Source organism: Microcaecilia unicolor, chromosome 7, assembly GCF_901765095.1.
Source record: "Microcaecilia unicolor chromosome 7, aMicUni1.1, whole genome shotgun sequence".
Taxonomy (NCBI): Eukaryota; Metazoa; Chordata; class Amphibia; order Gymnophiona; family Siphonopidae; genus Microcaecilia; species Microcaecilia unicolor.
In genome coordinates this window covers 34,630,634-34,644,730 of record NC_044037.1, presented here as the reverse complement: position 1 = coordinate 34,644,730, position 14,097 = coordinate 34,630,634, and the positions used below count along the sequence as shown (strand labels likewise).

The window sequence follows — 14,097 nt, the reverse complement described above, 5'->3', positions numbered from 1 at the left end:
ACGACAAAATCTCTAGATGTAATTGGTGTCTTTTATTAACAACCTTCATTCTACTCAACTGGACATGGGCCTTGTTTCAGCTGAAAAGCTTGCCTCGTTCTTAAATTCAGTCCAATGCCTGTGCATAAAATACTCCCGCCAAAGCTTTGATTCATTTCACAGCCATCATTTGCTTACACTCCGGAGGCAGATTTTTCAGCCGAAACATGGCCTGTGTTGAGTTGAGTTGAATGAAGGTTTTTAATAAAAGACATCAGTTACATCTGGTGATTTTGTCATCTCCACTGGTGTTTGCTGTTTCCACTTGTGTGGAGTACTGTGGTTCTTCTGTGGTTGTTTTATAGTATGACTGTGAAGCAGTATTTGCAGTAGAAGAGACTAGTTCATTTGAAGGTAGTTCTGTAAGGAGCTGCATACTTCTAGGTGACAGGAAGGTGCATGAATTGTGCTCATTTACACACATGGGTAACTGACGTCTTTAGAACACTGACTTGCAAAATAATGTGTGCCATGATTTTATGGCATTCATATTACTGTTGTGCGTTCGCATGCAGAGTTTAGGTAGAGTGCATAGGTACACATGTAAATTATAGAATGCTATCATTAATGCTTATATGTGCTAATGTCTAGGTGCAGACATTTGCAGCTATAGGGCTGGTCAGTGCCAGCTCATCTACTAGGTAGACTAAGTGGCCGCCAAGGGCTGCACAGTTTAGGAGGTGGTGTCCACACTTGGTCTCCCTCCCTCTTCCCCAAGGTTTTCAGGCCTTACCTCCCTTCCTTTAGGGCAGTGACGCAGTAGTTGGAAGCTATAGGAAATGCATGGTGGCCAGCGGGGGGACTTGAACATCCACGCATGGGCAAGGTCTGTTGGCTTATGCCCATTCCAAAACAGGAAATTCAGAGGAGGAGGGAACTAGCAGGACTTCAGCATGTGTAGGTTCTCAAGGCCTTATGCTGGACACGGACTTCTGCATCACTGACCTGGAGGAAGGGACATAAGACCCGAACGCCTTGTAGGGCGGGGGGGGGGGGGGTGGAGGGTGGAGGGAGGGAAGGAATGAACATAGAGAGATGCTAGAGACCTTGGTGTGGGGGTGGAAAAGACAGATGCTGGAGACCGGGTGGGGGAGGGGAGGAAGTAGGGACAGAGAAAGATGCCACACACTGGGGGCAGCTGGAGGGCCTAGAGTTGTGAGGTATAGATTTACCCCTTTTCTGACTGTCATAGATAAAATAAGTGATGATTTTCATTCAATAAATCTGTTTTACTGCACTGTTTCCTTATCAGAAACCCATTAATTGAGGGCCTGAAGTTGGAGGTTATCTTTCAAGCTGTTTGAAGTGTAAAGTGCCTAGAAATTCTGAGGCTTCCATGACATATTATAACGGAGAATCAAGCTCTTTTTTCTATTTATTTTAGAAGAAAAATCACATCAAAGTTATCAAGGAATGCTTCGCTGCAAGCAAATTAATTGGTTTTACTGTACTTGACTGGAGAGTCTGTCAAATAAAACATGCCATCTCAGTTAATGGTGTCATTTAGAGGCAGAAAATTATTGACTTGTTTGTTATTGGATAAAAGGAAGGCAAGCACTTTGTATTAAGATCTTTAATGTGTTTAAAATTCTCGTTAGGGATTTATGGACATTCTTCCTTCCACATATTATCCCATTAATTTATGACTCAACATTTACTTGTGTACTTGAATGCCAGTGAGGAGTGGGGTGGAGTGGGGGGGAGAACAGATTTCCTCTTTTTAAAAATTGGTTTCTCATTAATGTTAGGATTTCTGTGCAAGAGGTGTAGATTTAATTATTGAGATTTACAAGCTGTCTATATATGTATCTATCTACAGATAGATATACATTTAGAGACATTTATATCAGGTATGTCAAACATACGACCGGCAGGGAGTTTCTGTGTGGTCTATGTTGTAGTATCTAATGCTCATTCTAAATTTAATATCTGGTTAATTACATGATGTAAATTTGGCTTCTAAGTAATTGTAGTGGGGAAACTAGGGAGGGCAAATATTTTAGTGTCATCCATCAATGAAAGCGTGGGTGCTGTAGCAGCTCATCATTAGTCATGAGTTTGAAATATATGATAAATTTTAGATAGATAGATAGATAGATAGATAGATAGATAGATAGATAGATAGATAGATAGATAGATATACACACATAGAGAGAGATGGATATATTTTTTTTTAGTAAACAGTTGATCAATTGTATGCTTAGTTCTCAGATTTTGGAAGCCATAAATTAAACTGTTTGACTTTGCCAGTGCCAAACATTGAGTGGCAATTTAGAGATGAACTTTGAAACAGGTATACATATTAGAGACTTATAAAATGCTTTCTTGCAATAAGCTATGCTCAGTCAACCAGTGGCCCTTTCATTGCCTCATTAAGAAGAATTTTGACTATTCCCAAATCAAGTATTACCATGTAGAAGTGGTGGTACATACCAAGTGCATTACAGGCTTAGATGATCACAATTTCACTGTGATGACCATTTGACTACAGGATTTGCCATTGCTGACTGTCCTCCACAGTTCCCAGTTTTCACTGGTGACCCCCTATTCAAGGTCTAGCAATGTCTGATCTTGCTTGGCCTACATGGTCATAGGAGTTCAGGCTGCCCCAGTGTTGCTGAAAGATATTTAATAAGTCCCAGGCACTGTTGTTTTCTGTGAGGCTGTTTTATTTTCGTAGTGATCATATATAGAAATAGTTGGACATGATAAGATAGATGCCATAATTGGAATCCCCAAATCTCTGTGCTCTGATCTAACCCAGCATGATTTTCTTTCTTCATTCAGGTGAGTCTTCCCAATGATTCCAGCTGTGTAGAAGAGATACTGCGGGTGAGTGCAGACCAATTTCTGACCCTGGCTTTAAAGAATTAATTAGTAATTGTGAATGTTTGTGATGCTGGCTGAAGGAATGAGGGAGCACTAGATAATAGCTGCTGTTCTTTCATTATAATTCAAAACTTTCCATTTAAATACTTTGCCCTGCCTCCTTTCCACCTACTAATAGCAGAATACAGAAGCCCTCATATACTCCCCTTTCATAAGAGTGATTATTCCAAAAGAATCACTCAGGGCATGTTGAAGTTTGCGCTCTGTGGTGATGCATAATGAGGCTTGGAATTCCGTGTGGATGAAAGGTGCTTTTCTAAATCCAGATCAGCAGTATTATTGCTTTCATTGACAATAGGTCTAAACAGATCTGCAAATAAGTCGGAGTTCTTAATTCCCTTCCCTCCATCCACTTTAACTGATTCTTAAATACTACTACTACTACTACTACTATTTAGCATTTCTATAGCGCTACAAGGCATACGCAGCGCTGCACAAACATAGAAGAAAGACAGTCCCTGCTCAAAGAGCTTACAATCTAATAGACAAAAAATAAATAAAGTAAGCAAATCAAATCAATTAATGTGAACGGGAAGGAAGAGAGGAGGGTAGGTGGAGGCGAGTGGTTACAAGTGGTTACGAGTCAAAAGCAATGTTAAAGAGGTGGGCTTTCAGTCTAGATTTATAGGTGGCCAAGGATGGGGCAAGACGTAGGGGCTCAGGAAGTTTATTCCAGGCATAGGGTGCAGCGAGACAGAAGGCACGAAGTCTGGAGTTGGCAGTAGTGGAGAAGGGAACAGATAAGAAGGATTTATCCATGGAGCGGAGTGCACGGGAAGGGGTGTAGGGAAGGACGAGTGTGGAGAGATACTGGGGAGCAGCAGAGTAAGTACATTTATAGGTTAGTAGAAGAAGTTTGAACAGGATGCGAAAACAGATAGGGAGCCAGTGAAGGGTCTTGAGGAGAGGGGTAGTATGAGTAAAGCGACCCTGGCGGAAGATGAGACGGGCAGCAGAGTTTTGAACCGACTGGAGAGGGGAGAGGTGACTAAGTGGGAGGCCAGCAAAAAGCAGATTGCAGTGGTCTAAACGAGAGGTGGATGAGGGTTTTGGTAGAGTGCTCGGAAAGAAAGGGGCGGATTTTACGGATGTTGTAAAGAAAGAAACGACAGGTCTTGGCAATCTGCTGGATATGAGCAGAGAAGGAGAGAGAAGAGTCAAAGATGACCCCAAGGTTTCGAGCTGAGGAGACAGGGAGAATGAGAGAGCCATCAACACTTGACAAATGTGACCATCTGTGGGGAAAATAGGACTAAAGTTACGGATCAAAAATGTTGAGAATGGCTAATTTTCATGCTATGGGTCCAAAAGCAGTTACGTGTTTGAACGTTTATGACCCTTTACTTTTTCACATTAAAGAATGGGGTTTGGACTGTTGCTTTAAAAAATTGCTCTAATGTCATTGATTAAAACCTCATTTTTTGTTTCTGGTGACTTTAGTCATGTTTTTCCAGAAACTCTCACAGATATTGATGTGGAGATTAACACCAGCTTGAGGACTGATATAAATGTCCACATCTGCTACTTAACCAGTGGCGTAGCCAGTATGGGGCCACGGGGGTCTGGGTCCCCGTAAATTTGCCCCTGGACCCCCCTGCCGCCGACTCGCTGACCCCGCCCCCTCCCGCCACCAACCCGCCGTCGCCTACCTTTGCTGGCGGGGGACCCCGCCAGCCGAGCCCTCTTCTTCCCAATCCCGCACAAGGTTTCGTTCTAGTCTGACTTGCAGGACGTCAGACTAGAACGAAACCTTGTGCGGGATTGGGAAGAAGAGGACCTCGGCTGGCGGGGGTTGGGGTCCCCCGCCGCCAAAGGTAGGCGATGGGCGGGTGGTCGGTGGGGGGGGGGGGGTCAAAGTTGGTGGCGGGGGATTCAGCAATGGTGGGGGGGGGGGGGGGTCGGCGGCACCGGGGGGAAGGCTAAAATATGCCCCCTCACCTCGGGCTCTGGACCCCCCTCCCGCCGAAGTCTGGCTACGCCCCTGTAACACTGGTATTTCATAAAGTACACATCTACTTATCATGGAGGAGGAGCCTAATGGTTGTACAGTGGGCTAGGAACCTGAGGAATTGGGTTTGGTTCCTACTTCAGCTCCTTGTGACCCTGGCAATTCACTTAACCCACCAATGTCCTAGGTACAAAGCTTAGGGGCCCTTTTACGAAGGCGCGTAGGTGCCTACACACGTCCAACATGCGTCAATTTGGAACTACCGCCCGGCTACCGCGTGCCTCAGGTGGTAATTCCACTTTTTACGTGCGTCCGATACGTGCGGAAGAAAATATTTTTTATTTTCTACCATATGGAGCTAACTGGGCGGTAATCAGCAGTGTACACATGCTGACAACTACTGCCCGGTTAACACGTGAGACCTTACCGCTAAGTCAATGGGTGGCGGTAAGGTCTCTGTCACAAAATGCACGCGCTCTGATTTTTATTTTGCCACACTTTCATTTTCAGCAAAAAGAGGCCTTTTTTGCAGGCGCACTGAAAAATGGACCTGCACACATCCAATACACATGTCTACACCAGCGCAGGCCATTTTTCAGCGCAGCTTAGTAAAAGGACCCCTTAGATTGTAAGCCCACAAAGTAACTGCATACAATATATATAAACTGCTTTGGTTGTACTTCACAAAGGCAATATATCAAACTGATGACCCTTTACAACAGGGGCCTAGCCAGACCTCGCGGTGGGAGGAAGCCAGAGCCTGAGGTGGGGGTGAAACATTTTGGTGTGCTGCCACCGTTCCCCGCCATCTCGCTGCTGCATCTCCCCAGCCCCTGCCAGCTGAAGCCTTCGTCCAGTGCCAGTCTCTGGCCCTGCTGTCTCTTCCCCTCACATCCTGCGCGCTCCTTTTAGTGAAATTCAATTTCGATGAAGGTTTCAGCTGGCGGGAGCTGGGGACCCCTGCCAGCAAAACCAGAGGCTCGGAAGAAATTTGAGAGGGGGCCCGGCCCTCTGTGGCCCCACCTACCTACTCCACTTCTTTACAATGGCACTCTAGCTAGGCACTCCCTTACAAGAACTACCCTCCACATGCCTAATCTTCTGTTCCATGACCTAACTTCACCTCAGTGCACCATAGTGAATTTTCAAGGAACTAATGAATGTGCCTTATTGCAAAAATTGCCTTTGAAAAACTTGATTCTTACTAAATAAAGCCCAGAGTGTATGGTGGGGGTGGGAGAGAGAATTCAGCACCTGAAAATTTAAAACTAGTTATTCCATTGAACATCCAACATAGAAATCTTTACACATAAAATAGATCAAACTAAATCTTGCAGTGACTTAAACGGTCCTTTGTACCCTTTGGATATTAGCAAATGGCCATTAATTTCCCTCTGAAAATGCCCAATTACCGTGGGGTACACTCCAGCCCAAAGTGACTAATTTCAAGAAAGTTGCACATGAGATCAGAGAGATGGTTAACATATAGGGGCCCTTTTACAGATCAGCGGTAACCGCTTGCTCTTTCGGGACTACCGCCGGCCCAACGCGGCTGCCAGATCGCATGCCATTTCCGGGGGAAAAAGAAAGCCCCTGGAAGTGGCTTGCACGGCGATAATCCAGTGGTAATTGGGCATGTGTGCCTGGGGTCTTTTTACCTGCTGTGGTAAAAAGGGCCCTGGTGCGCAGAAAAAACGGTCCCCAGCACAGGTCCCTTTTTCCTGCAGCTTGTAAAAGTACCCCATGGATAGGTAAGAGAGTAAGAGGCGTTAGAGAATAAAGTGACTAATTTAAAAAAAAGGTGCACATGAGATCAGATAGATGCTTAAATATTATCTTAGCTAGGGTAGGAGTGGATAAAAGATATATATATATATAAAATGAAAGGGGGCTCGGTGTGCTTGTTTGCCTATGGCCCACCAAAGGGTTAATCCTGCCGTAGTATGAGGATTTCGAAATGAAATATTTGTAAATATTTAACAGGACGCACCCAAACCCTGCCCCTGGGTTCCTCCCCTTCCCACAGTGTGGCGGGTGGGCTTTCGAAAAGATTCTTTTTGAAAACCATTCCCTAAATGAGCAGAAGATATGAATTATAAGGACAGGGCCAGCTCATGCTTTATGACATTTGCCTTAAAAATATATCAACAGGTAAAGTGTTCTAGACAAAGGAAATTGTATGTGGTATTACTTCCCTTGTGCTTCTGTGAAGCCTTAATGGATGTATATTAATCTGTGCTATCCATATCTAAGTTGAGCTTTTCATACAGTAAATTAGCCCATAGCAGGTACAGTCCATTAGTTGCACTTCAGTAATTTTCTTTTCTAAAGCACAAATCAACACAGAATAAAAAACATATTTGAATGTAATTAGAATATCTGTGCTGTTAAGAGAAAAGAGTGAGCTGCCCAGTGAGGTGACAAAATGCAGTCAGTAGCTAACAAGCTCTTTAAATATTTTCATGTGGAATCTGGGGGTTTGCTTGGGAGGACATGATGTGAATGTAAAATAATTATACGGACGTCACTGGAAAACGGAGGGATGAGGAGACTGGCCTTCTGAATCATCTGAACCTGTCAACTGTGGGAACACACTGGGGAAGAGATGATGTCAAATAGTGGTAACTTAGCAACCCAGCATTTAGCTATTCAGAGAACGGGTGAGAGTATCCACTGTTAAATAGCTGCGTAAATAAATGAATTCCTGTATGTCTTAGGTGTGCTATAAAAATAGCTCACTGTCGTATGTTTTCTATCAAATTTCTTCCTTCTGAGGATAAATCGAGTTAATATTTTTCTATTATACTCCCCAGCAGTCTGAACCTACAGGTTTTACTACTAGTGGAGTATATTTGAAACCAAGGGGAAGGATGAAAGAGCTTCCTTCCCTGTTTTCTCCTTTTCCTCCTCTATCCAACATAGTAAATGTCGGCAGATAAAGACCAAAATGGACCACCTAGTCTAACCAGTACAGTGGTAGTGCTGTTAACTGACGCTCTGTGTAGGTTACCCACTTGCTTTCATTTAAGGTTGTAGCTTGACTTCGCTTAGAGTTACAATCGTTTCGCCATATGGTTTACCCCCCTATCTTCTTAGAAATGTAAAAAGCCATTTCAGTGCTGGTCTTTCAAATTGAGTTTTCAGCTAGTTTCAAGCAGGGAAGGACAACAGCAATAACATTTCCCATAAAATTGCTGCTGCAGTGCCAAACAAAATTGCTCAGAGATTCGTCGGCAGTGCTGCTTCATTTCCCGGTCAGAGCAGTACATCCACCAGTTGGGTTTCTATGGCTGGGTTCTCAGAAGACTTCTTGTTTGGGCTCTACTTGTACCATCTTGAAGTCATTTGTAGAAGCCGCCAAATTCCCAGAGGTCTGGAATTTCACATTTTTTAAAAAGAGATGTATTATTGAACATATCATTACAGATACGAAAACGGGTTGAATTAGCACAACAAGTTTGAAAATCGGAAAGCAATAGTGTCAGTACTTAAAGATTCAACCTTAGCTACTGTTCATTCAATGCCTCTTTCATTCACATTCATCTTTTTAAAAAGTATATGAAGTGTATATGTTTGGATCAGAAATTCCTGGGCATTCAGACTCAGAGAAAATTGTCGTGGGAAATTTTAGCACTACATAAACAGGTTTGTAATTGGATTTGATCATGCAAGAACGAGAGGGAGGAGGAAGGGCACTGGTGGAGAAGTACTAGGGATGCTGTCCTGGGTGGCAAAACTATGGTCACAAATAAAACAGAAAAATCGTATGTTGCCTCTGCTTCTGCCACAACCCTTAATATCCGAATTGGCCTTACTATCCAGATGATTCTTCATAATTGGAAATCATTACATATGCTCAACATCTTTTTCTGGTGGGCCAATGTCCTTTTGGTTCGTAAATATGAATGTAAGAATGCTGAATATTCGAATAGAGGTGTTACCATTGAAAAACATTTGGGCTCCCATTTCCTCTCTTAAGAGGTCTTAGCTCGAGTTATCTGCTGCAAGACCCGTAGGAATAAAATGGGCCCTGCTGCAGATAACTTGAGCCAATCTTTAGTAAAAGACCCCCTTAGTACTTAACAATTAACATTGATGTTCCTTGAAATATTTTACTCCTTCATTTATACCTCTACTCGGGTTTAACTTTTATAATGTCAGTGATATATTGGGTGCATATATTCCCCAGGATTCTCTACATGGCGCCTTAATTTCCGCATGGAAATCAAAGCGTATTCTGTAACAATGCACATAACTTAACTGATTAACTATCTAATCTTTATTGTTAATTGGATGCTAACAAGCAATTATCATCACTAATTGGCATTAATTAAAATTTACGTGCACAACTCACTAGGGGCCCTGTTTACTAAGGTGCGCTAGTGTTTCTAGCATGTGCTAAAAATTAGCGTATGCTAATGCTAGAGACACCCAAAGGAATATATGAGTGTCTCTGCCGTTAGCACATGCTCATTTTTAGCATGCGCTATAAATGCTAGTATGTCTACAGCACAGCTTAGTAAGCAGGGCTCTAGGTGTATTCTGTAACATGGTGCACCTAAATTCTAAGTTGTATGGTTAAAAATGGGGTGTGGCCACGGGACGTGGCATGGGCGTTTCTGAAATCTATGTGCGCTGTTATAGAATACACCTGCTCTACACCTAATTTAGGCTTTGGAATTTAGGCCAAAGTAAAACATGGCATAAATGGCCACATGGAGAGGCCATCAGCGTTATTCTATATACCGTGTGGAAATTTAAGCCTATTTTATAAAATGTAGGCATACTTTGCAGAATATGCCTCGCTGTATTTTTTTCCGCGTGGAATTTTCAGGCGCCATATATAGAATCTAGCCCATTTTATATTCTATAGTCTGTGACCCTTCCTTCTATATTTCATATAAGTAATTCATGATTGTTTTGCATTAATCTGGCACGCTTACCTGTTACTCCAGGATTGTTTGCAATTATTCATATTGATGTTTTGTATTATTTATGCTGTTTTGTTTGATACATTTGAAATCTTATTCTCATATGCTACGAGGAGTGGAGGAGTGGCCTAGTGGTTAGAGCACTGGTCTTACCGTCCAGAGGTGGCCGGTTCAAATTCCACTGCTGCTCCTTGTGATCTTGGGCAGGTCATTTAACCCTCCATTGCCTCAGGTACAAACTTAGATTGTGAGCCCTCCTGGGACAGAGAAATATCCAGAATACTTGAATGTAACTCACCTTGAGCTACTACTGAAAAAGGTGTGAGCAAAATCCAAATAAATAAATTTCAACTCTTGTTTGATATATATTTTTTAGGCTTTTAGATGTTCCAATTTAATTAAAAGTACTTCTGATACACTCAGTACCTGATGAGTCAGGGCTAGACTATTATATCTTGTAGAGTGCCCACTACACTAAAATTATGTTTGTTTTGTAAAATGATTAATAAATCTATTTTATGTTTTCTATGGATGACTATTACTACATCTAATTGTGAAAGAGGTTTTTTCACTGAATGTACTATCAAATCAGATTTGACAAGGTTGTTTCCAATTCCTTATTTTGCACTTAATGAAGGTAGTTTTAGAAACCATTTTCACATGTAAAATACTGTTTACACATGTGAAAAGCCTCTTGTGAAGTTAGGTCATGTCTAACATTGTACTTGGTGCAAGGAGTTCAGGCAGGACATGGGTAGAGTTGCAGTTTACATGGATATTTTATAAAGTATGCATGTATGTGGTTACTTTATGGGGTGACTTCTATAAATTGCGCCTAAAAAATCAGCACAGAAAAAAACCCGGTTCAGTTGTTTTCTATAAGCCAAGTTAGGCATGCTTTATGGAATAGCACTTAAGTACAGGGGTCAAGCTTAACTTTAGGTGTGCCCATTTGCACCAATGAAAACGTAGTGCAAATGCCTCTGCCTAAATTTACGCATGGAACACCCTCATTCTATAATTGCATGTGTAACTCAAATCCACACCCATGCTGCTCTCTGAAATGCCTATGACCCTCACATTTCCATGCCCCCTTGAATTTAGGCATGGATCACATGCTTAAATTTACGTGCATACATATTAACTGATTTCAATTAGCGCCAATAGGAGCCAAGTATTGGCAGTAATTGGCTCGCTAGTCAATTAAATTGTGCTTGCTAATTGAGTGTGTGCCCAAATTTTGGTGCACAATTTTTGGTGACTTTGATAGTATTAGGGGTTGTATATGAGCATTTAGGTCGGCCCCATAAACGTCAGTGCCCACAACACAGGCACTATTTCTGCATGATTTGAGCTAATATTTTATGGTAGCATGGTAAAGACCAGTAAGGTCCATCCAGTCTGCCCAAAAAGGTAGCTGGAGTCATGCCCGCCACTCTATGCAGGTTACCTCCTCTATGACTTTGTGTAGGATTGTACCCAATGCTCCATGCAGGTTAGACCCCTGTGAAAATCATTTGTTTTGCTTTCATTACATCCTTTTGCTACATAGGGATCCTCTGTATTTATCCCATTCTTTACTGAATTCTGTCACTGATTTTGTCCCAACCACCTCCACCACAGGGGCGTAGCCAGACTTCTTTGGGAGGGGAGTCCAGAGCCTGAGATGAGGGGGCACATTTTAGCCCCCCCCCCCCCGGTGCTGCTGACTCCCCCCGCCACTTTTGACCCCACCCTGACACCGCCCCCTCCTACCGCTGCCAACCCGCCACCGCCAGGGGGTCCCCAACCCCTGCCAGCCGAAGTCCCCTTCAGCGCCGGTCTCCAAGAGATCAGCAACGTGCCGGAGACCGACGCTGAAGAGGACTTCGGCTGGCAGGGGTTGGGAACCCCCACCAGCAAAGGTACCTGATGGCGGCGGCAGGGGAGGGATGGCGGCAGCGGGAGGAGGGGTCGAATGTGGTGGGGGAGGGTCAGCAGCGGGGGAGTGAAAGCAGGGGGGCCAGGGCTAAATCTGCGGGGGCCCATGCCCCCGTGGTCCCACCTAGCTACTCCCCTGCTCCACCAGGATGGCTTTCCAGGTATCTACCACCCTTTCCATGAAAAAGTATTTCTTGATGTTGCTTTTAAACTTTACCACCCTAGAACTTCATTTCTAGTTTTCTAGTTCTGTAGCTTCCTTGTCTTTGAAAAACGTTTGTTTCTTCATTAATACCTTTCAGGTATTTAAACGGCTGTATTATAACTCCCTTATCCTCCTTTCCTCTCTAGGGTATACATACCATTTGTACCATTGTACCTAAAACACTTGTACCATTATTCAACCACTATATCACCTGTATTTGTTTCAACCAGTCTAGGCGATCGCCTTCACGGTACTATGTAAGCCACATTGAGCCTGCAAATAGGTGGGAAAATGTGGGATACAAATGTAACAAATAAATAAATAAATACTCAAGTCTTTTAGGGGCCTTTTTACTAAGGCATGCCCAAAAGTGGCCTGCACTGGTGTAGGCACGTGTTTTGGACGCACTCTGGTCCCATTTCCTGAGCGCACCTGGAAAAAGGATTTTTTTAATGTACTAGAAAATGGACATGTGGCAAATTGAAAACCAGCACGCATCCAATTTCGGCCTGAGACCTTAATGCCACCCATTGACTTAGCGGTAAGGTCTCACGCGCTAACCAGGCAGTACGTATGCAGCATGTGCCAACTGCTGGGTAAGGGCCCAGCAGTAGAAAATGTAAAATATTTTCTACTGTGCATTTGGGTGCGCTCCAAAAATGGAATTACCGCTCAGGGCACATAGTAGCTGGGCGGTAGTGCCAATGTGATGCGCGTTGGACGTGAGTAGGCGCCTTTGCGCTTTTGTGAAAGGGCCCCTAACTCACTTCTCATATAATGCAGGGCCCTTATCGTTTTGATCCCATTCCTCTGGACCACACCATTTCAAGTGTTTTTCTATCATTAGAAAAATATGGCCTCCAAAATTGAATGCAGTACTCAGAGAGGGGCCTCACCAATGACTATGTACAGATGCATTATCACCACCTCTTACTTTCTGTTGGTAATGCTTCTCTCTATGTAGCCTAGCATACTTCTGTCATTGGCCACTGCCTTGTCACATTTTCTAGCCACCTTGAGATCCTCCGATGCTATCACTCCAAGGTCCCTCTCCTGGTCTGTGCACATCATCCTCTTTCATCTTATCGTATGCAGCTTCTTTGGATTTCTGCGCCCAAAATACATCCCTCTGCATTTCTTTGCATTAAAGCTTGAGTGCCAAGATTTTGGTAAATACGCTCTCATGTTGTGTACTCTCTCTGGAGTGTCCAGTCTGTTGCAAATCTTTGTGTCATCCACCAAAATGCAAGCTTTTCCTCCTAATCCTTCAGCAGTATCACCCACAAAGCCATTGAGTGACTCAGTTCCAAGACTGATCCCTGAGGCACTCCACTACTCACCTTTCCTCTAAGTGAATTCCATGTACCACTGGGGTAGGTTTTTGTTTTGCCTTATTAAAGAGGCATAAAAATGTGCTTTGGGGAATTTTTTTTATAGGCGTCCTGTTATAAATTTCACCATATCTTTTGCCTGTCTGAAATATTGAGATGCTGTACAGCACCTCAGGCTAGTTGACATTATTATTTTAAGATGATAAGGTTACTTCCCAGTGTATTTTTACAAGATCACTGCCTCAGGTACAAAAATTAGATTGTAAGCCCTCTAGGGACAGGGAAATATCTCGTGTAGCTGAATGTAACTCACCTTGAGCTACTACTGAAAAAGGTGTGAACAAAACTCAAATTTTTAATAATAAATTAGGGGACATTTTACTAAGCCGCATAGGTGCCTGTGTGCGCCAAATTGGAGTTACCGCCTGGTTACTGCATGGCCCTTTGGTAACTTGAATTTTGGCGCACCTACACTACCAGTATCTGAAAAATATTTTTTATTTTCTGCCAGGATACACTGGGCAGGGCTGGACGCCGCCATTTTGCGGCGTTGCAGGAAGAGGAGGGAGGTAGGCTACCCTCCCTCCTCCAACACACAAGGTAGGGGGGTAGGGGGGACTGAACCACCAGGGACCCCTTGCTGGGGGAGTTAGGGGGGTTGGAGACCCACCGGATCTCCAGCCCTCCCTGAACCTGGGGGGGGGGGGGGGGATCGTCAGGGGGGACCGGGAGGTCCAGTGTACCTCCAGCCCTCTTGTCGCTGGGGGGGGGGGGGGGTTGGTTGGTCACCCACTAGGCCACCAAGGACCCTTTGCTGGGGGAGTTAAGGGGGGT

General features: G+C 43.8%; 1 protein-coding gene across 1 annotated transcript in view; it reads left to right on the top strand.

Moving 5' to 3' along the window:
• AFF2 (AF4/FMR2 family member 2) overlaps positions 1-14,097 on the top strand; it is a 572,314-nt gene that overhangs the window by 188,071 nt on the left and 370,146 nt on the right. Inside the window, exon 4 of the mRNA XM_030209863.1 lies at positions 2,827-2,871. Within this exon, the coding sequence (XP_030065723.1) occupies positions 2,827-2,871 (45 nt within the window). The remainder of the gene's footprint in view (positions 1-2,826; positions 2,872-14,097) is intronic.